Raw genomic sequence first — 24,522 nt, forward strand, 5'->3', positions numbered from 1 at the left:
TCCATTATCCTTTGTATTTTTGATCTTATCATTTCCCCTTCCTCCCTGGCGAGTCGGATTCCCCTTATTCTTTTTTCAAACTACCTTTCTCAACGTACCCTATTATTATGTCACTCACCTTCGTTTCCCTAAACGCCAAGGGGTTGAATACCCCTCAAAAACGTTCTTCGCTTTTTCGATCTGTCCGAAGTCTCAAAGCTGGGATTGTTCTAATACAAGAGACTCACTTTAAAGCTAATATGCACCCTTCCCTACATTCCAAGAACTTCCCTACCTCATATTACTCTTCTAGTCAATCGAAGCACAACGTGGTGGCAATATTAATTAGCAATAAAGTCCCTTTCATCCAAAGTTCAGTACACACTGATTCTGATGGCAGATACATTATATTAACTGGTAAACTGGGTAACCTGGAGTGCACAATAGCTAATATATATGCCCCTAACACTGGTCAGATTGCTTTTTTCAACTCCTTTTTTTCTAAATTGAATAAATACAGGATGGGGTGTCTTCTTGTAGGAGGAGATTTCAACGCTGTTCTCAACCCTGATCTTGACAAATCCCCCACCCCTACTAATCTGCGACCTTGCTCTTTGACCAGATCTTTGAATACACGTATTCGTGATTCGGGCCTTTTTGACACATGGCGAGCTCTCCACCCTACTTCCCGTGACTTTACCTTCTTTTCAATTCCCCATCAATCTTACTCAAGGATTGATCTTTTCCTATGTTGCACCCCGGCATCTAAACATCTCTCAAATGCATCTATTGTCACCAATCACTGGTCTGACCATTCCATAATTACTGCTTCATTTGATTTCTTTGACACACCTGTATCTCGACCTCCCTGGCGTCTAAACGAGACTCTATTGAGGATCCCAACATTTCAAGAGAAACTTAAACTTGCCCTCGAAGAATATTTTTCTTTAAACGTCACAGACTCTACTTGTACACCTTTGGCCTGGGAAGCACACAAAGCAGTCATTAGGGGACACATCATTAGCTATGCCTCTTTCAGAAATAAAAGAACGTAGATCCCAAATGACCTCGCTGACAGATGAGGTCCACCGTTTGGAAACCTCTCATAAACGCCTCCCTTCCCGCTCTATATATAACCAATTAATTTCTGCAAAAGCCTCCCTTAATGCCCTTCAGGCCGAAAAAACTGAACAGTCCCTACGTTGGCTCAACCAAAAATACTATGAAAAAAGTAACAAAGCGGATTCCCTTCTAGCTAATAAGTTGAAGGCCCGCAAGGCCAGAACGGTGATCCCAGTATTAAAAGATGACCTTGGCACCCATCAATATAACCCTACTGCAATCAATTCGCTATTTAAAACATATTACGAACACCTCTATAATATCTCCAAATACTCCCCCCTTCCTTCGCCAGCTGACACTTCAATAGCAGACTATTTAGCCTCTTGTAATCTCCCCTATATAAGATAACGCAACTTCATCTCTCTCAACAACCCTATCTCCGCTGAAGAAATCATCTCGGCCCTTAAATCGCAGAAACCCTCAAAGGCCCCAGGCCCCGACGGATTTCCAATGTCCTATTATAAAACGTTCCCATCCTCACTGTTACCCCATTTAACAGCGGTATTTAACCGAATCCTGGAAGGAGCTTCATTTCATCCAGACACGACTAAAGCTACTATCACCGTCATCCCAAAACCCAATAAGGACCCATTATTAGTGTCTAACTACCGCCCCATCTCACTACTTAATACCGATCTGAAAATTTTCGCCAAGGTACTAGCGAATAGGTTAAACCCGCTACTCCCCACTCTAATCCACCCCGATCAGGTGGGCTTTGTCCCGGCCAGGCAGGCACTAGACAATACTAGACGCACGATTGATGTAGTTCATTATATCAATACTCATAAGCTTCCCTCTCTGGTGCTTGCTTTGGACGCGGAGAAGGCCTTTGATAGGATCTCTTGGCCATTTATGTTCCAAACACTGCGCAGCTTCGGGTTTCACGGTAAATTCTTGCAAGCTATTCAAGCTCTTTATTGTAACCCTTCCGCCTCAGTATCCGCAGGAGGTCTGCTTTCAGATCCTTTCTCGATCACTAATGGAACAAGGCAAGGGTGTCCTTTATCTCCCCTGATATTTGCCCTTATCATAGAACCGCTCGCTAGCCGTATTAGGGAAAATCCTAACATAGCCGGTGTCATCAAACAATCCCAATATACCCTTTCCTTATTTGCTGATGATATACTCCTTACATTAACGAGACCTCTCACGTCCTCCCAAATTTATTTCAGGAACTCTCTCTTTACGGCTCCTTATCTGGCTACAAAATCAACCGTGACAAATCTGAGGCCCTTCCTATCCATCTCTCTGGAGGTACGAAGCAGTTATTACAATCAAATTTTAGTTTTTTATGGAAAAGGAATTCCCTGAAATATCTTGGGGTCTATATCACAAAGTCCTATGACTCACTTTATAAAAGCAATTATCCCCCCCTCATTAGATCAATAAATACAGACCTGCAACAATGGCGAACATATTTTCTTTCATGGATAGGGCGTATTCCGTGAAAATGAATATTATCCCTAAACTATTATACCTCTTCCAGACCCTCCCTGTACCTATTCCATCTCACACCCTAGACACTCTTCAGTCTGCACTTGGCAAATTTATTTGGGATAAAAAAAAAACCCGTATTCGTCGGGAAATACTTACTAAAACGTACATGGGAAGGAGGCCTGGGTTTACCCAACTTACGCCGTTACTATAATGCTACCCGATTAAGCCAGCTGGTCTCATGGCATTCCCCTCGACATGTCAAACGTTGGGTTGACCTGGAAAGCGATCTTGTGGACATATATTCAATCTCCTATGTGCCATGGCTGCCGCGTAAACATAGACCCAAATCATCCTTACTGTCTCCCACTATTATGTCGACACTTAGTAATTGGGATCTAACAAATAAAAAACCAAACCTCTTCTCGCACCCTTCCCCTCTAACACCTATCTGGCATAATCCCACATTCCCTCCAGGCCTATCACATGTCATGGCTCACCCCTGGACCTTGGCCGGTGTCACAAGACTCCACCACATGATCGGAGAACTCTCCTCTATCCTTCGCAGAAATCCAGGAAAAATATGGAATCCCTAATAATCTACATTACCAATACTTACAAATCCGCCATTTTGTGACTTCACTTTCCTCTGCTCCCTCCCCTCCCAACCCCACACCCTTTGAAAGACACTGCATTTATAAATTTAATAACAAGGGAGCCATTTCATCCATATACCACACTATTTTGGCGTTGGAATCTCCTCCACTTGAAATACATGAACAAGCGTGGGAATCAGATTTGGGCATATCCCTTGGAGAGGAGGCCTGGGAAACCATACGCTTGGCTATCTCAAAATGTTCTCTCAGCGTAGCAATCAAAGAGAATTCTTATAAGGTGTACACCCGGTGGTACCTAGTACCGGAACGTCTCCATCAGATATATCCTAACTCTTCCAACCTTTGTTGGAGAGGTTGCGGCCAAATTGGTACATTTTTTCACATATGGTGGACCTGTCCCCTGATGGTTTTATTCTGGGACATGGTTCGTACCCTGCTCTCTCAACTCCTTAAACTTCCGACTCCCCCCCACTTCCGCTAATCTTCTACTTTGTGCTCCGATCGATAATGTCCCCAACATCTCTAATAATTTAGCTCTTCACATATCTTCAGCTGCCAGATATCAGATAGCCCGTAATTGGAAGGTCCCGAACACTCCCAGCAAACAGGAATTTGTCAACAGAATTTGGTTTGCAGCTAAAATGAAATACATTACTAGTTTGCGTTACAACAGTGTCCGGAAGTTCCAGTCTATCTGGAGTCCTTGGTACTCTAGTCAGAATTTACCCCTTCCCGGCCTCGATTAGTGACGTAGTGATCACTTCTACTGAAACTCCTAGTTCCAAATCCTCATCCGACTCGCTCTCCATCCTCTCTTCCTTCATCTTACTCCATCTTCCTCTTTTTGTCATCTCTTTTTCTTTCCCTTTTCTCTTTCTTTTCTTTCCCCCCACCTTCCTCACCCCTACTACCAATCTTCTATATTCAAGCCAATTTTAGAAGTCAATTTTAAATAGGTTGTGCTTAACTGTTTATTTTTTTTTCTCTTCTTTGAATTGTTTAATAATAATTCCATTTCATTACCTGTTATATTTTTTTCAATGTACTTTCAAACTTTCTCAATAAACGAATACAAAAAAAAAGTTAAATTTTATCACATTTCTTGTTAGTGCGCCAACCTAGGGACATTTCTGTCTTCTTTTTTATTATTATTCCGTCATTTTCGCCTGGCAGGGGCCAACCCACCATGGCTTCAGTCGTCTCCGTCTGGCGGGGGCCAACCTGCCAGTGCTTCCGTCGTCTTCACCTGGTGGGCACCAACCCACCAGGTCTTCTGGTATCTTGACCTGGGGGGTGGCAGCCAATTAGCTCTTTTACATAGCCGCCACCCACTAAGGCTTCCAGGGTCGTCTTTCTTCAGGAGCTCTTCACTGCTCCCTCCCCACCATCGGACTGCCATGCCGCTGGCCAGGTGGGCGGGGTGATGAAGTTGCGACCTGGCCCACAGCGGCCATATTTTATTTATTTTAAAATGGCGCTGACTCAGGTGCCATTTTTGAAAATGGCACCACTGTGCCATTTTTGAAAATGGCACCACTGCTGAACTAGGCAGAATGACTATTACCTCACAAATAACTTACCTCACAAATGCCCCATTATATAGATAGTGAGGTTGCGCAACAAATTGAAGCTCCCTAGGTGCCTCCAGCAGGGGGGTGTACTGTGACTTCACCTGGGTGCACAAAGATGTCTGTCCTTTACGGGCGGTATTGGCGGTGGGACCCGGGTAGGTATCGGACGGTAGCTGTGGCCGGGACCCGGGGGAGGTAGCAGGCGATAACGGCAGAGGCAGGACCCAGCAGCAGTGCGGGCAGTGGTGCGGGCTGCGGGAGCCGGCAGCAGGCCTGGATCTGAGAGGATCCAGTCCCTGACAGCCATTCTGCAGTGGTGCCCATTTCAAAAATGGCACCTCAGCTGATGTTTTTATCCACCCTATCCTATTATTTCTCCCGAAAACACATAGGACCCGCGGTAAGCTCACGGACCTGTGTTTTCACTATTTAGGTGGTGAAAAAACGGCACTTATTGTGGATTATTCACTGAGGCCCGCAGGAGATGGACGGTCTTCATAAATGTTTCAAAATTGAGTGGTGATAGGGGGGTGGCTTAGCGCAGGCACTAAGATGTATCCCCTAATGGGCGTGGTTTGGGAGTGCCGCAGGCGCCTAGCTGAAAGCGGTTGCTTGCACAGGCGCTCAGAGGCTCATAGAATGCCGTACATAGAAAAACTGCATGCAAGTTCTAAAGGTGTACAAGTGATATTTAAGCACATATGGATGGTGGCAGTGGGAGCCTCAGCCATTGCAGATTCGGACGCGTGGATGTACACCAGGGGACGGCTTTGTAGTGGCTTTTGCATAAAGTCGCAGACGCGAGACCGGCAAAAGATACAGACAGGACCGCAGCCTCGTCGGGAGCCTGGTACTGGCAATCTGAGCGCCAGCATCCCGACAGCCGGGATATAAACTACACCAGCCCGGCCTCTAACACAAGAGATCTGGCAAGATCCATCCACACAGCGCTGCACCAGTCCCATAGTGTATAGCAGTGGTCTCCAACGTTAATTGAGGTGTGAGCTACTTTAGAAGAATGAAACCTCCTGAAGAGCTACTAAAATTGTAAAAAAAAAAAAAAATCTGGCAAATAACCAAAATATTTATGGTAATTCAATGAAAATGAAATAAAAAATGTTTCATAGAAAATAAAAATGCATTTAATTATTACAGTGATATTGTTGCAATTTGTAAATAAAATTTAAGCACAGGCACATTTCAAAGTTAACTACCGGCTCCAAAGTGGTACGTGCAGTAGAACAGCAAAAGATATAGGCAGAGCTGCTGTGTGATTTTCTGGCAGGGCGGGAGTCACTTGCTCCGCCGTAGTGTAGATGCGTTGGGTGGAACCACGGGGGAAGTACATGAGGTGATTACTGTAGAGGCTGCGGTAATCACCTGCTTCTATGTGGCTCAACCCATGGCGACAATGCCTTAGTGGAGCACACATCAGAGGTCACTTCCTCCAAAATTAGGACCGAGAGCTACCGGGTAAGCTCGCGAGCTACAGGATGGAGACCACTGGTGTATAGTATGGACACACGTGGGATCTACTGCCCATAAATACAGACAGGAACGAAGTAGAGAAAATAATAACTCAATCCAAGGTAATCTTTCTTTAAAATGTCAGTGTGAAAAGGTTATAGATGTCCCCATGTAAAAGGTCTGTGTAACATCTGGAAGCCGAAATTGCTACAAATCTTATAAAGAAGCACAGAATGAGCCTAATTATATATAGGCTGTAATAACTGCTCCTATAGAGGATTATTATTACCAACTACATCTACATGTACAGTACGGAAAACATAATTTAGGATTATGACCTAAAATGTTTCTGACTGGACTTAAAGGGACATCTTAGTGACCAAAATCACTTATGGTGGAGTCTGTCTCCCAGACCCCCTCACCTCCCCAGTCAGGTCCCTGTGTTAGTAATAGAGATAAGAGTGATGTCACTGTGACACTCCCAGACCCCCTCACCTCCCCAGTCAGGTCCCTGTGTTAGTAATAGAGATAATAGTGATGTCACTGTGACTCTCCCAGGCACTCTCACCTCCCCAGTCAGGTCCCTGTGTTAGTAATACAGATAAGAGTGATGTCACTGTGACTCTCCCAGACTCCCTCACCTCCCCAGTCAGGTCCCTGTGTTAGTAAGAGATAACAAGAGATATGGTAAGAACTTACCTTTGTTATCTCTGTTTCTACGAAGTCCATAGGGTCCACAGGGTTGACCTTGGGGTATAGCTGGATCTGGATCCACGGGCACCACACAGTTAAAGCTTTAGCTCCCAGGATGCACTTGGGTCCATCCTCCTCTATACCCCGCCCCCGAGCCACAGGCACCTCAGTTGGTAAGCAGCCAAGGCCGGAGGAGACTAAACAGAGAGAAAGGAAGACTGGAACACACAAGAAACCATACTCACAGAATTGGGAGACGGAAAAAACGGTGACCAGCCACACAGCCCATATGAAGCCAGGTGCGTCAGGGCGGTCGCCCTGTGGACCCTATGGACTTCGTAGAAAAAGAGATAACAAAAGGTAAGTTCTTACCATATCTTTTTCTACTTCAGGGTCCATAGGGGGTCCACAGGGTTGACCTTGGGGATGTCCCAAAGCAGTTCAACTAAGGGCGGGGACGCTCCTGTGCAGAAAGGAGAATCCTGCGCCCGAAGGATGCATCCTGAGAGGCAAAGGTGTCAAACGCATAAAACCTCAAAGATGTCTTAACGGAAAACCAAGTGGCTGCCTTACACAGCTGAACAGCGGAGGCACCACGTCTAGCAGCCCAAGAAGGACCCACAGACCGAGTGGAATGAGCCTTAACAGAAGCTGGAACAGGTAAACGTTCATGTATATAAGCCTCACGAATAACAGAACAAAGCCAACGGGCTAAAGTTTGTTTGTTGGCAAGCCAACCCCTCCTGTGATAACCAAAGAGGACAAACAACGAATCGGACTTCCTAACAGAAGCAGATCGATCTACATAAATCCTGAGAGCACGGACTACATCCAACGAAGCCTCACCAGCTGAAAGATCAGGTGACTGAAAAGCTGGAACCACAAGCTCCTGATTGATGTGGAACTTAGAAACCACTTTAGGCAAAAGCTCATGATGAGTGCGAAGCACCGCTCTGTCCTGGTGAAAAATCAAGAAGGGGGGCCTACAGGACAGTGCCCCTAACTCTGACACCCTCCTGGTTGAAGCAATCGCCAGGCGAAAAAAAAACAACAGTCTTAAGTGTTAAACACTTAAGGTCAACCGATTCCAGGGGCTCAAAAGGAGGACCCTGCAGGACACGAAGAACCACCGCCAAATCCCAAGGAGCCACTGGAGGCACAAAGGGAGGCTGGATTCTAAGGACTCCCTGGAAAAAAGTGTGAACATCAGGCAGTGTAGCGATCCTACGTTGAAACCACACTGACAGGGCCGACACATGAACAGGGAAGCAAGACGTAAGCCCAGGTCCAGACCTGACTGAAGAAATGCTAAAATCCTGGAAACCCTGAACACCTGAGGATCAAAGTTTCTGGACTCACACCACTGAAAGTAAGTGTGCCACACTCTGTGGTAAATCTGAGCTGAAGCAGGCTTACGCGCCCTCAGCATGGTACTGATAACAGAGCTTGAAGAGTCTCGTGTGTCTCAAGAGCCACGCCGTCAAAGACAGCCGACCCAGTTCCGGGTAAAGGCAGGGCCCCTGAGACAGCAGGTCCCGACGCTGAGGCAGAAGGTACGGAACGTCTATGGACAAGCTCCTGAGATCGCAGAACCAAGGACATCTGGGCCAAGCCGGAGCCACCAGTAGAAACATGCCTCCATTCTGTTTGATTTTTCTTAGTACCCGAGGCAGCAGGGAGATCGGAGGAAGCAGGTACGCTAGGTGAAATGTCCATTTCACCGACAGCGCATCTACCAGGCTTGTGCCTGCGTCTCTTGTCCTTGAGCCGTACACGGGCAACTTGTAATTGTGACGGGAGGCCATCAGGTCCAACTCCGGCAGTCCCCATTTGTCCACGAGAAGTTGAAATACCTCCGGGTGAAGCGACCATTCCCCGGGATGCACGTCATGACGGCTGAGGAAGTCCGCCTCCCAATTGAGGACTCCCGGGATGAAGACTGCCGAGATTGCAGGAAGGTGGCACTCCGCCCAAGCCAGGATGTGAGACACCTCCGACATCGCTGCTCAACTGAGAGTTCATCCCTGGTGGTTGATGTACGCCACCGTGGTGGCGTTGTCGTATTGCACCTGAACTGGTCTTCCGTGAAGAGCGGTGCCTGACAACAGCAGAGCCCTGTACACAGCCCGCAGTTCCAGGACGTTTATGGGAAGAACTGCCTCCTCCGTAGACCAACGGCCCTGAAGAGACAACGAGCCGGTCACTGCCCCCCAACCCCGGAGACTGGCATCTGTTGTGAGCAGAACCCAGTCCGGGATCCAAAAGGGGTGACCCTCTAAGAGATGAGCTGTCTGAAGCCACCAAGCTAGAGACAGGCGCACTTCCGGGGCCAAACCAGCCTCTGGGATCGGATCCGGTGAGGTAACCCATTCCATTCGGATAGAATTTGCCCTTGCAGAGGCCTGGGATGGAACTGGGCAAATTCCACCATGTCGAATGCCGACACCATGGACCCTAAAACTCTCATTGCCGAGTGGACCGACACGCTGCAACTGCTCAGGCAACTGTGTATCCTCAGTTGCAGGGAGGACACCTTTTTCGGAGTCAGGAAGATCCTTTGTTGACGAGAATCCAGAAGGGCTCCCAAATGGACCATCTTTTGTGATGGGATCAGAGGGGACTTCTTCCAATTTATCAACCACCCATGTGCTTGAAGACAAGCAATGGTCAGGTGGAGATGTCGAAGAAGTACCTCCGGGAGCTTGCCAGCAGAAGAAGATCATCTAGGTACGGCAACAGCCGTATACCCTGGCTCCGAAGGTGGGCGGCCATAACCGCCATCACCTTGGTGAACACCCTCGGTGCCGTGGAAGGCCAAAGGGCAACGTCCAAAACTGGTAGTGATGTTGCAGAATAGCAAACCTCAGGTACCGCTGGTGTGAAGGTGCTATGGGCACGTGGAGGTAGGCGTCCTGGATATCCAGGGAGACCATGTAATCCCCGGGTTCCATCGCTAGAATGATGGAATGTAACGTTTCCATCCTGAATTTGGGAACCCTGAGGAATTTGTTCAGAGACTTCAAATTGAGGATAGGGCGATGAGAACCATTGGGCTTCTGCACCAGAAACAGAGTAGAGTAGTACCCCGTCCCACGTCGAGACTGTGGAATGGGAACAATCACCTCTGCTTGCAGCAAGGACTCTATAGCTACCTGAATCTGTGAAGTCTTGGTCTTGTCCAGAGAAGGACTCGTGCAGAAAAACTGGTGGGGCGGCCTGAGCCGAAAAGATAGGGCGTACCCCTGGGAGACTACTTCTCAAACCCAGGCATCCGTGGTGGTATTGTGCCAGCACTGGGTGAATTGAAGAAGTCGGCCTCCCACTCTGGGGTCCCCCAGAGGGAGGCACGTCCTATCAGGCAGACGGCTTAACCTCCTTCTTGGAGGAAGGTCGCCTAGCACTCCATGCACGCTTCTTGGGTTTAGAGGCGGCCTTGGTCGCTGACTGTCTAGGGAAGGACTGACCTTTGGCCTTACCCTGCACCCGAAAGGACTGAAAGGCAGGATTCCTGATCTTAGGACGCGTTGCAGTTGAGGGGAGAAAAGCTGACTTAGACTTTGCCAAAGTCTCCACTATTTTGTCCAAATCTGGACCAAATAACAACTCCCCATTAAAGGGCAAGGCCTCCAGGCCTTTCTTGGAATCTGCGTCAGCCCTCCAGGACCTGAGCCACAAGAACCGACAGGCAGATACTGCTGCGGCCGAAACTCTTGAGGTCAGCAAACCTGCATCCATAGATGCATCCCCAATATAGGATGCCGCATCTCTCATCTGACAAATCAACACTCTCTGGACATCCGGAGCCTGGACTGGCAAGGTGTACTCTAAAGCGTTTGCCCAGCTCTCGATGGCCTTAGCCACCCAGGAGATGGCCATGGACGGACGGGCGGGCCACTGCCCCCGAGAGAGAGTAGATAAGACTTCAAACAAGTCTCCACCTTCCTGTCCGTGGGATCCGTGAGAGAGGAGATAGACGGTAAAGGCAATATTGCGCTTTTGATTAATCGGGTGACATGTGAATCCACCGCTGGCGGGGTTTCCCATTTTCTGCAATGAGCCTCAGGAAACGGATAATTGGATGCCAGTCGCTTTTGTGGCTAGAATCTCTTGCTGGGCAACTGCCAGGCCCCTGCCATATGATCAGTCAGTTGATCAGACAGGGGAAAACCGTTGAAGTCACCTTAGCCTTTTTAAAGTTAGGACACTTTGACTTAGGGGCCGGGGCCTCATCCTCTATGTGCAGGATGGCCCTCACCGCCCTGACTAATGCCGGCACATTTATGGAGGATTTAGTCTCCAACTCCTGCTCCATGGCATCGGAGTCAGAGTCCTCATTTACTTCACACATCTGAAGACACGTCCGTGTATGTCTGCGCAGCCAGTGAAGCCATAACGGGGCGCTTGGACGCCTTCGGGGGCATGTCACTTTGTAACATCGACTGAAAAGCCGAAGATGAGGCCGCCACACTCTGGACAGCACTGGAGAGAACATCCACCCAGGGTGGAGGAGCCGTCAGAGGAAACCCCTGAAAAGGCACCACAGACTGCTGCGACACTGGGGGAGACTGAACATATACAGGCACCCCTGTATAAGGACCCACAGTCTGAGACCCGGGGGGAGACTGCAATAACCGGGGAATTGGGGATGGTCGGCTGGGTTACCACCCTAGTAGGGACAGCAGTCAGGACCGCCAGACGGTCCGCGATTGACACCAGCACCTGTGAAAACATCGCCCACGGCGGGTCCTGCGACATAGGGGGTTTAGAGGGGCCAGGCAATAACTGGCACTGTCCGCACAGACCATCCTGTGACAAATCCTCCCTATCCACTCCCACAGAACAGCGTCTGCATGGGAACAACGCAGGAGCCACGGAGTGCTCAACCTCCTCTTCAGACATGACCAAATACAGATATAGAGATATAGATATATATATCTATATATCACAATGAGAAGTATATAGTGCTTAACACCTGCGTACTCACCAATGTGCAACATGATAGTCCACAATATGGTACTGTGCAGCACACAACTGTACGTGACCGTCCTCACAAATACCTGATTTATATGAGTGAGGGCCACAGAAAAGCCCTTCCCCCACACACCTGTCGGGCAGTAGGAGAAAAAAAGGGATAGGTATAAACTGACAGTAAGTAGAAAGCAGTACAAACAGCAGCACTAGCAAAAGTCATTTACCATGCAGAAAGTTATACTCACTGCACCTTCAGCTACAATCAACCGCCCAGATTCAGTGTTTGGGAGGGCTATAGTATAGTGCTGTGTATGCTGTCCTTTTGCAGGGGAGAGGTACACAGGGGGACCGGTCCACGCACTGCCTGAGAGATCTGCAGTGTGCCTTGAATAAAATGGCCGCCGGAGACCTCAGAGGAGGAGTGGCCGCATGGAGAAAAGCTCAGGGACACCAGTGCACATGAGTAAAGGCGCGCTGAGCTGAGGGGAGGAGCCACTAAACAGGGAAAGGTTGTCTCCCCTGGCTAGCAATTAACCCCTGAGTTGCCGGTTCCCGCTGCCGGCCTGTCACCCTGGTGGTCTAGCGGTCACACGGGTATGCCTCAGTGAGGCATACCCGTGCGTGTCCTGTTCCCCAGCGCATCCGGCAGCAGTCATGGGAGTCCCCAGAGCCCGGCTAGTACAGACTCTGGGGTCCCGCCGCGATCCCCAGATCTGTACTGGCGTCGCGGCGCCAGCGGGGTGTAGGAGTGGCAGCATGGACGTCCTAAAGGACAGTCTGATGCTGCTGCTCTAAAAAGTAAAAAATTTAATTATTTCTTCTTAAAAAAAAAAAAAAAAAATCAGCTTTGGGGCTGCTCCTGCAGCCCCACTGTGCAAGGTGACCAGACTTCGGCCGGGCACCAACTAAAACTGAGGTACCTGTGGCTCGGGGGCGGGGTATAGAGGAGGATAGAACCAAGTGTATCCTGGGAGCTAAAGCTTTAACTGCGTGGTACCCGTGGATCCAGATCCAGCTATACCCCAAGGTCAACCTTGTGGACCCTGAAGTAGAAAATAATGAAGTCACTGTGATGCTCCCAGGCTCCCTCACCTCCCCAGTCAGGTCCCTGTGTTAGTATTAGAGATAATAATGATGTCACTGTGACACTCCCAGACTCTCTCACCTCCCCAGTCAGGTCACTGTGTTAGTAATAGAGATAATAATGATGTCACTGTGACACCCCCAGACTCCCTCACCTCCCCAGTCAGGTCCCCGTGTTAGTAATAGAGATAATAGTGATATCACTGTGACACTCCCCGACTCCCTCACCTCCCCAGTCAGGTCCCCGTGTTAGTAATAGAGATAATAGTGATATCACTGTGACACCCCCAGACTCCCTCACCTCCCCAGTCAGGTCACTGTGTTAGTAATGGAGCGTACACACGGTCAGATTTGTCAGACTTGGCAGATGAACGATTAAACGAGTTGAACGATTTTGCCAAAGTTTTGAACGATTTGAACGATTGAACGATTTTTGACTGCATTAAAATGAATGGAATCGTCCAAGTCTGACTGCAAACACATCAGATGTCAGAAATCGTTATCTGACCATCGGGAACGCGCATCGTTGATCGTCCATCGTTCAGGCATGTCAGATATGAACGATTTTCCTTCAGATATGAACGACTGAACGATTTTTAAATAGTTATCGTTCATATCTGAAGGAAAAATCTGACCGTGTGTATGCACCATTATAGAGATAATAGTGATGTCACTGTGACACTCCCAGACTCCCTCACCTCCCCAGTCATGTCCCTGTGTTAGTAATAGAGATAATAGTGATGTCACTGTGACACTCCCAGACTCCCTCACCTCCCCAGTCATGTCCCTGTGTTAGTAATAGAGATAATAGTGATGTCACTGTGACACTCCCAGACTCCCTCAACGCTCTATTCACTAGATACATAATCACTAAAATCAACTTTAATAAACATCATTTAATTTAATTTCTGACCTTGTATATTCTGAACGTTTCCATGATGGCGTCTCTACAGGACTGTCTTTGTGCCCTTCTCACAGCTTAATTACTCTGCAAATAGGTGACAATAACCACACATGTAAAACAAAGAATAAGGAGCCCAGTAACTGTGACTATGTGTTTGCCCTATTGTTATTTTTAAAAACTGGAATTTTTTTCCAAATCTATATTAGCATATAATAATTAGGTCTGTATGACGGCACCTCAGTCTAGCTGGTCTATTGATTGTAGTGGGGTAACCCCATTCCTTGGCAGAAGCCCCCGTTATCTCCCGGAGTGTGCCGATTCGTTAACACAGTACCCCACACTGATTATAATGCTCACAGCTAATGAGAGTAACAATATTACGTGCAGTAAGGAATGAGCACACTCCTAGAGATACAAAGCAATAATATACAGACAATACCAGACAATACCATCATTCACCCATCAAAGGACAAAGTTATAACTTGTTATCATCTAGAAGTCACTGCATACAAAGTCTTTTTAGGATATTAATCTGCCGGCTGATTGGAAATACTGTCAGAGTGGATTTCTGTATTGGGGTCAAATGTAATAGTTTAAAGACATCAGCAGCTTATTCAGAAACACAATCACATAACACACCCAGACATTATACAGCACATGTACAGCAATCACATAACACACCCAGACGTTATACAGCACATGTACAGCAATCACATAATACACCCAGACATTATACAGCACATGTACAGCAATCACATAACACACCCAGACGTTATACAGCACATGTACAGCAATCACATAACACACCCAGACATTATACAGCACATGTACAGCAATCACATAACACACCCAGACGTTATACAGCACATGTACAGCACTCACATAACACACCCAGACGTTATACAGCACATGTACAGCAATCACATAACACACCCAGCAGTTATACAGCACATGTACAGCAATCACATAACACACCCAGACGTTATACAGCACATGTACAGCAATCACATAACACACCCAGACATTATACAGCACATGTACAGCAATCACATAACACACCCAGACATTATACAGCACATGTACAGCAATCACATAACACACCCAGACATTATACAGCACATGTACAGCAATCACATAACACACCCAGACATTATACAGCACATGTACAGCAATCACATAACACACCCAGCAGTTATACAGCACATGTACAGCAATCACATAACACACCCAGACATTATACAGCACATGTACAGCAATCACATAACACACCCAGACATTATACAGCACATGTACAGCAATCACATAACACACCCAGACATTATACAGCACATGTACAGCAATCACATAACACACCCAGACATTATACAGCACATGTACAGCAATCACATAACACACCCAGACATTATACAGCACATGTACAGCACTCACATAACACACCCAGACATTATACAGCACATGTACAGCACTCACATAACACACCCAGACATTATACAGCACATGTACAGCACTCACATAACACACCCAGACATTAAACAGCACATGTACAGCAATCACATAACACACCCAGACATTATACAGCACATGTACAGCACTCACATAACACACCCAGACATTATACAGCACATGTACAGCACTCACATAACACACCCAGACATTATACAGCACATGTACAGCAATCACATAACACACCCAGACATTATACAGCACATGTACAGCACTCACATAACACACCCAGACGTTATACAGCACATGTACAGCAATCACATAACACACCCAGACATTATACAGCACATGTACAACAATCACATTACACACCCAGACATTATACAGCACATGTACAGCAATCACATAACACACCCAGCAGTTATACAGCACATGTACAGCAATCACATAACACACCCAGCAGTTATACAGCACATGTACAGCAATCACATAACACACCCAGACATTATACAGCACATGTACAGCAATCACATAACACACCCAGACATTATACAGCACATGTACAGCACTCACATAACACACCCAGACATTATACAGCACATGTACAGCAATCACATAACACACCCAGACATTATACAGCACATGTACAGCAATCACATAACACACCCAGACGTTATACAGCACATGTACAGCACTCACATAACACACCCAGACGTTATACAGCACATGTACAGCAATCACATAACACACCCAGACATTATACAGCACATGTACAGCACTCACATAACACACCCAGACATTATACAGCACATGTACAGCACTCACATAACACACCCAGACATTATACAGCACATGTACAGCAATCACATAACACACCCAGACATTATACAGCACATGTACAGCAATCACATAACACACCCAGACATTATACAGCACATGTACAGCAATCACATAACACACCCAGACATTATACAGCACATGTACAGCAATCACATAACACACCCAGACATAATACAGCACATGTACAGCACTCACATAACACACCCAGACATTATACAGCACATGTACAGCAATCACATAACACACCCAGACATTATACAGCACATGTACAGCAATCACATAACACACCCAGACATTATACAGCACATGTACAGCACTCGCATAACACACCCAGACGTTATACAGCACATGTACAGCACTCGCATAACACACCCAGACGTTATACAGCACATGTACAGCACTCACATAACACACCCAGACGTTATACAGCACATGTACAGCACTCACATAACACACCCAGACGTTATACAGCACATGTACAGCACTCACATAACACACCCAGACGTTATACAGCACATGTACAGCAATCACATAACACACCCAGACGTTATACAGCACATGTACAGCAATCACATAACACACCCAGCAGTTATACAGCACATGTACAGCAATCACATAACACACCCAGACATTATACAGCACATGTACAGCAATCACATAACACACCCAGCAGTTATACAGCACATGTACAGCAATCACATAACACACCCAGACGTTATACAGCACATGTACAGCACTCACATAACACCCAGACATTATACAGCACATGTAGAGCAATCACATAACACACCCAGCAGTTATACAGCACATGTACAGCAATCACATAACACACCCAGACGTTATACAGCACATGTACAGCAGTCACATAACACACCCAGACATTATACAGCAATCACATAACACACCCAGACATTATACAGCACATGTACAGCAATCACATAACACACCCAGCAGTTATACAGCACATGTAGAGCAATCACATAACACACCCAGACATTATACAGCACATGTAGAGCAATCACATAACACACCCAGACTATATACAGCACATGTAGAGCAATCACATAACACACCCAGACGTTATACAGCACATGTAGAGCAATCACATAACACACCCAGACGTTATACAGCACATGTACAGCAATCACATAACACACCCAGCAGTTATACAGCACATGTACAGCAATCACATAACACACCCAGCAGTTATACAGCACATGTACAGCAATCACATAACACACCCAGACAGCATACAGCACATGTACAGAAATCAGGGCCTGTGGAGGGCGCCGCTGAGTTTCCCTGGCAACAAAAATGAAGAATGTCTCTGATAGACATTCCTCATCTCTATGGCATTGGCAGCAGGTAAAATCTGCAGCCACCACCCCCGCAGGTGCCGTTTTCCCTAACCCAGGGCTCGACAAATCCCGGGGGCCAGATTTTTGCTGTGAGGGAGGAAGCAGATCCTCATCAGCTCCGGCGGAGATTCGTGCCTATAGTATTGCGGTGTTCATATCCTGCACAGGAGTGCATGTGCTGAGTGTTGCCTGCCGTGACTGCTGTGCCTCTGTCCATCCCAGCCTGCACTTACAACTCCTCTCCATCCTGGCCTGCTCTGATCCCTGCTGTCTGTCCCAGTCTACGCTGATCCTCCTGTGCGTCATGGCTGTCTACGGTCTCCTATCTCCGGCTGCATAGAGCTGTCTGGTAGTAGGGTCTATGCGTGGCCAGGGATTGCGGAGCGGCTTCAGAGGGATAGTGGTGTAACCAGGAAGGAGGGGGGTTTTGTTGTACTTTCTGGCACCATTATTTTATGTGAAATGTGGTCCGCAATTACTGGAGGGTGGGGGGTGGAGCAGGGGAGCTGTGCAGAGCAGTGAAGGGGCCTCCATTTTACTTTATCCATTCAACTGTGACCACTTTGTGGACTAGTATAGTGTGTATAAGTTGCATAACACTCAAAGTTGTGCTCCACACTCACTCCTGTAATTCTATGGGGGGGGGGGGGGTACGGTGGTCTGGTTCCTACACTTTCATCCAGGCTCCTAGATTTTTGAAACATTTGTCAAGCCCTGCCCTAACCCCACTAAAGGGCCGGATTATCCACCAATCGCTGTGTTGCAGTAGACAGGAATTTTTTTCCTACTACAGCAGTCTGCCAGTTTTCATCCGCAGCCCCGCCCCCTGACCATAGGCCCACCCCCACGAACGGTGGCTGCGACCCACCCTCTCCCCTCCTGCCCCATCATTGGGCGACCCTCTCACAGGCAACTACTCCTTACCTGCTATGCTTCTTGGCTTTGCTCTTAGCTCTACAATTGCCCCGCCCCCAGCTCTCCTCACCTGCTCCCATTGGCCGGGCATAGTGTGTGCAGTACACTGCAAGATGATAATAGCAATGCAGTGAGAGAGTGATAGACAGCGCTGCCGTGTACACACTGCACAGAGGTACCTCAGCCCTTCTCTCCTATGAAGTCTGTCCCACTGTCCTCTTTGCCATTCCTGTCTCTGCCCTCTCCCCATATCTGTGCCTCTGCCCCCTTCCTATATGTTGCTTTTCTTTTTACCATCTTTCTCCTGCCCTTTCCCCATACATGTGCCTTTGCTTCCTCCCCATATCTGTGTCTCTCTACCCCACCCCTTCCCTATATCTGTGGCTTTGCCCAACCCCATATCTGTGCATATGCTCTCACCATATCTGTCCCTCTGCCCCACTCACTTCTGTGCCTCTACCCAACCCCATATCTGTGCATATACTCTCTCGCCATGTCTGTGACTCTGCCCCTTCCCCATATCTGTGCCTCTGCCCAACCCCATATCTGTGCATATACTCTCTCCCCTCCCCCCTCCCCATTTCTCTGATTCTGCCCCCTCCCCTACCCATATCTGTGATTCTGCTCCCTCCCCATGTCTGTGACTCTGCCCCCCCCTGATGTGCTTTTCACTAAGGAGTGGCTTCCGTCTGGCCACTCTACCATACTGGGCTGATTGGTGGATTGCTGCAGAGATGGTTGTCCTTCTGGAAGGTTCTCCTCTCTCCACAGAGGAATGCTGTAGCTCTGACAGAGTGACCATTGGGTTCTTGGTCACCTCCCTGACTAGGGCCCTTCTCCCCCGATCGCTCAGTTTAGATGGCCGGCCAACTCTAGGAAGAGTCCTGGTGGTTCCGAACTTCCTCCATTTACGGATGATGGAGGCCACTGTGCTCATTGGGACCTTCAAAGCAGCAGATATTTTTCTGTACCCTTCCCCATTTTTGTGCCTCGAGACAATCCTGTCTGTAGACCTCTGAGACAATTCTTTGGACTTCATCCTTGGTTTGTGCTCTGACATGCACTGTCAAGTGTGGGACCTTATATAAAACAGGTGTATGCCTTTCAAAATCATGTCCAATCAACTGAATTTACCACAGGTAGACTCCAATTAAGCTGTAGGAACATCTCAAGGATGATCAAAGGAAACAGGATGCACCTGAGCTCAATTTTGAGCTTCATGGCAAAGGCTGTGAATACTTATGTACATGTGATTTCTTAGTAGTTGTTTTTTTTTGTTAAATTTGCAAAAATCTCAAAAACACTTTTTACATGTCATTATGGGGTATTGTGTGTAGAATTTTGAGGACAAACATGAATTTATTCCATTTTGGAATAGGGCTGTAACATAAAATGTAGAAAAAGTGAAGCGCTGTGAATACTTTCCGGATGCACTGTAAACATATACAAACCCACACAAAGTTAGATTTGACGCACAGTTATATTGGTCAATAAACCTGAAAGGAATGCGTAGAGATCTGAGGGACATGGAGATTTGAAGGTATACGGGGCTCATCAGTACACAGGGCACTAACGAGGGGTGTGCGAGCAGTCCATAGCACAGGGCGAAGGGCCCTGGGGATGCCACCATTGTTCCCTGGCCCCTGCATCTGGCTAGCAGGGTCTCAGAGACTCACCCTGCAAATTTTACAGCCGTACTTCCTGGTGCTGCAGCCTCGTCCCTTCAGCCTGTTAGATATTTCTGATTCAATAAATAGTATATATATTAGTGTATGTATTAAGTGCATCTATTAAAATAGAAGCCACTGTGGCCCTGTCCCCTGTAGTGTAAAGCTGCAATTTGCTGCATATTACAGTCGGTGGGGCTAGGATGACAGGATTCAGTGCAAATTGCATCATCCCAACTCCCAGCCGCCCACTTCAGTCAGGAAGCGCCTGGCACCGGGACACTGGATAACTATGCCTGAAGACCGGGAGAGCCCCCCAAATTCAGGACTCACTGGGACCTTCCAGGAGTTGGAAAGCCCTACATCCTCTCTAGTGGTCCTTGTTTGCACATTGAAAGCTAAAACCTGCTTCTTTCTGCTGAGGGAACTCACAACTTGAGCTTACAAATGATATGACCGTTGTTATTCCATTAGCGATCTATCAGGGAGAAGGCACTATCGCACCTCATATTTTTTACTTCATATTTAATGAGTTGATACTGAGGACTACGATTATAAACAGCACGTGTGCAGTACTATTCCTATTGTTTTTTGTGATTGTCATTGACAGTAGGGTGGCACCAATGCTTGTTATTCTTTGTGCTAAGTATGTTGTCATCCAAAGATAGGCAGAAGGGATGTGTGGCACATACGTACTGTTTTATGTTTGTGGGGGGCGCGCGACTACAGCACATGCGCTGGGGAAAGCAGCACCCAGCATACTTAAAGGCAGATAAACCAATCACATATACCAGGGATGGGGAACCTCAGGTCCAGGGGCCGTATAAGGCCCCCCGAAGTCATTTGGTCTGGCCCTCTGAGCTTTTTTCTGCTAGCCTCATCTAGATAGCACCGTGCCTATAATGGCACCCTGCGGCCAGAATCTATGCAGCAGTGCCGCCTGGAGCGTCCATAGGACGCTTCAGACGGTCACACCGCTGCCCTTTCAGCTCCCCGAAGCATCCTCAGGATGCTCCAGGTATTGCTGTAACCACTGGCGATTGTGGCCCCGTCCCCATGTGACATCACATGGAGGGGGCGTGGCCTGCACCTGGCCCTCGAATAATGTTATATATATACATATATCTCTCAAAATGTCCCTCGGCAGAAAAAGGTTCCCCACCCCTGACATATACAGTGATCACGCTAGGTGCAGGGTGCTGATCTGTAGGGATATATCACGTCTGAAATTTTGACCTTCAAAATTACACTATGCCCCCTCACTGATCAGCACCCTGCACCTAGTGGTCACTACATATCTATATACAAGACAGACATGTAGAGCAATTACATCACACCCCCAGTATATTCACATATACAGCAATCACCTGCACAACCTGCATATTCACCCATGACAGAACACAGCACACATACATGCACATATACAGCAATCACCTGCACAACCTGTATAGTCACCCATGACAGAACACAGCACACATACATGCACATATACAGCAATCACCTGCACAACCTGTATAGTCACCCATGACAGAACACATACATGCACATATACAGCAATCACCTGCACACCCTGTATAGTCACCCATGACAGAACACAGCACACATACATGCACATATACAGCAATCACCTGCACAACCTGCATAGTCACCCATGACAGAACACAGCACACATACATGCACATATACAGCAATCACCTGCACAACCTGCATAGTCACCCATGACAGAACACAGCACACATACATGTACATATACAGCAATCACCTGCACACCCTGTATAGTCACCCATGACAGAACACAGCACACATACATGCACATATACAGCAATCACCTGCACAACCTGTATAGTCACCCATGACAGAACACAGCATACATACATGCACATATACAGCAATCACCTGCACAACCTGTATAGTCATCCATGACAGAACACATACATGCACATATACAGCAATCACCTGCACAACCTGTATAGTCACCCATATAGAACACAGCACACATACATGCACATATACAGCTATCACCTGCACACCCTGTATAGTCACCCATATAGAACACAGCACACATACATGTACATATACAGCAATCACCTGCACAACTTCTGGGGGCACTACTGGGGGGGGGGGGGGGAATTACTTCTGGGGGCACTACCAGCGGGGGGATTACAACTGGGGGCACTACCAGCGGGGGGATTACTACTGGGGGCACTACCAGCAAGGGGATTACTACTGGGGGCACTACCAGGGGGGGGAATTACCAGGGGGGGGGATTACTACTGGGGGCACTACCAGGGGGGGGATTACTACTGGGGGCCCCATCAGATTTTTTACATTCCCACTCCTACTAAATAGCAAACAGACCCAAGCTTAAATATAATTTACATTAATACAAAAAGCAATTCATTTTATTTAAATATAAACATATATAAACTTAAATTAAGGTGACCCCCCTCTGTGGATTCCAAGTGTCAAATTTGTTGCCCAAAGCTAGTTAACCCTTGCACAACTACAGCTACTTATTCAAATGTATAAATTAGTGGTTGTGCCCACTTTACCACCCTATTTCATGCCCAAAACCTTAATGGGCAAGGCCAATTGCATGTGGGTTATATGTAAGTGACCCTCCTTTGTAGATGTCAGGTGTCAAAGCTTTTGCCCAAGGCTATTTAACCCTTGTACAACTATAGCTACTTATTCAAATATAGAATATCTGGTCCCTGTGCCCACTTCACCTATTTCATGCCCAAAACTTTGTTAGACAAAGCCAATTGCAAATGGGTCATATGTAAGTTAACCTCCTCTGTGGATTCCAAGTGTCAAATTTCTTGCCCAATGCTATTTAACCCTTGCCCAACTACAGCTACTTATTCAACTATAGAAAATCTGGTCCCTGTGCCCACTTTACCACCCTATTTCATGCCAAAAGCTTTGTGGACCAAGCAAAATACAATTTAAATTTGTGTAATAGATACCATGTTATGTTTATACAATGTAAGCTGATTGATTCTATTTGATAAAAATGTTTTAATATAACATGATCTGAATAAGAAGCTGGAAAATAAATAAGCTGGAGCTCGAATAAGAGGTGAATAAGAAGCTAAGTTCAGCCTCGTCATCTCCTTCCCCTTTCCATTCATTCCTCACACCCTCACTGCACCCCACCCGTGCTCACCCTCACTGCACCCCACCCATGCTCACCAGCCCACCTGTGCCCATCACCCTAATTGCAACCAACCCGTGCTCACCACCCTCACTGCACCCCACCCGTGTCCTCCCCCGCTGTGTGTACTCAACGTGCCCACCCTCACTACACCAAACTGTGCTCTCTCACTGCACTGCACCCGTGCCCATCACCCTCACTGCACCCAACCCGTGTCCTCCCACACTGTAATCAAACGTGCTCACCCTCACTACATCCAAACTGTGCTCACCCTCACTGCACCCCACCCGTGCTCACGCTCAGTCACAGCACCCCACCCGTGCTCACCCTCAGTCACAGCACCCCACCCGTGCTCACCCTCAGTCACTGCACCCCACCCGTGCTCACCCTCAGTCACTGCACCCCACCCGTGCTCACCCTCAGTCACTGCACCCCACCCCGTGCTCACCCTCAGTCACTGCACCCCACCCCGTGCTCACCCTCAGTCACTGCACCCCACCCCGTGCTCACCCTCAGTCACTGCACCCTACCCGAGATCACGCTCACTGCAACTTCTCACCCCGTTAGCAGCCTCTGCAAAACTTCTGGGCCGGGACTCGAAACTTTCTAGGCCGCTGCTCGCCGATTTCTTCTTCTCCTTGAGACTACAGGCAAGTAGCGGTCGGAGGTATGTACTGAGGACACAAGTATAAGCACTTACTCTAGTAGTGACTGCCAGTACAATGCATGTCGTGACTGCCGGAGACAGGTTACTGAGCCCGGTTATAGTCGCGTCCTCTTGCACAGTACAGAGCACAGACTGGTGCTGAGTGACTGGCCGCCGCTGGCCTAGGGCGGGACACTGCAACTGCTGCCCCTCCCCATACCCGGGCAGTGCGGCTACAGACGCTGCTGCATTGACCAGCACCACTAACCCCCAGCATCCAGTTCAGTGATTGGGCAGCTCAGCTATCTGTCATTCCCCACAGCAGTGATGGATGCAAATCATCAATAACACACAAACACAGCATCGATAGTACCACCATGCCATCGATTTTAATCTCCTACTGCAGAATGGACAATTATCCCACCGATGGCCATCCCTACCCACCATCACAATGGGAGGATGGGACTGAGGACCTCATTCAGAGCCGGTTGTAAGCGCCGATGCGCTCGTAACTGACTCGATGGTTAGTCCTGCGCACGCGCAGTGGCCGCACTGCGCGTGCGCAAGCCCCTGAGCGACAGAGAAACTCTGTCGCTCCAGAGCTCGTTACCAAAGGGGCGGCTGTCGATGTTGATCGACAGCTCGCCCAGTTTGG

At 47.8% G+C, this 24,522-nt stretch overlaps 1 protein-coding gene across 2 annotated transcripts in view; it reads right to left on the reverse strand.

Moving 5' to 3' along the window:
- The window catches only part of LOC148507967 (uncharacterized), a 49,315-nt gene extending 25,216 nt beyond the window's left edge, over positions 1-24,099 (reverse strand). Inside the window, exons 1-2 of one of the 2 annotated variants that reach the window (XM_088445134.1) lie at positions 23,922-24,099; positions 13,851-13,925 (exon numbers count right to left, since the gene is read on the reverse strand). In XM_088445134.1, coding sequence (XP_088301260.1) covers positions 13,851-13,874 — 24 coding nt within the window. In that variant the 5' untranslated portion in view covers positions 13,875-13,925; positions 23,922-24,099. Of the gene's footprint in view, positions 1-13,850; positions 13,926-23,780 lie in introns of both variants that reach the window. The other variant, XM_088445133.1, reaches the window with a different exon arrangement.
- Between the last annotated feature and the right edge of the window lie 423 nt (positions 24,100-24,522).

The sequence above is a fragment of the Taudactylus pleione genome, unplaced genomic scaffold, assembly GCF_031769625.1.
Source record: "Taudactylus pleione unplaced genomic scaffold, aTauple2 ptg000377l, whole genome shotgun sequence".
NCBI classification, from domain to species: Eukaryota; Metazoa; Chordata; class Amphibia; order Anura; family Myobatrachidae; genus Taudactylus; species Taudactylus pleione.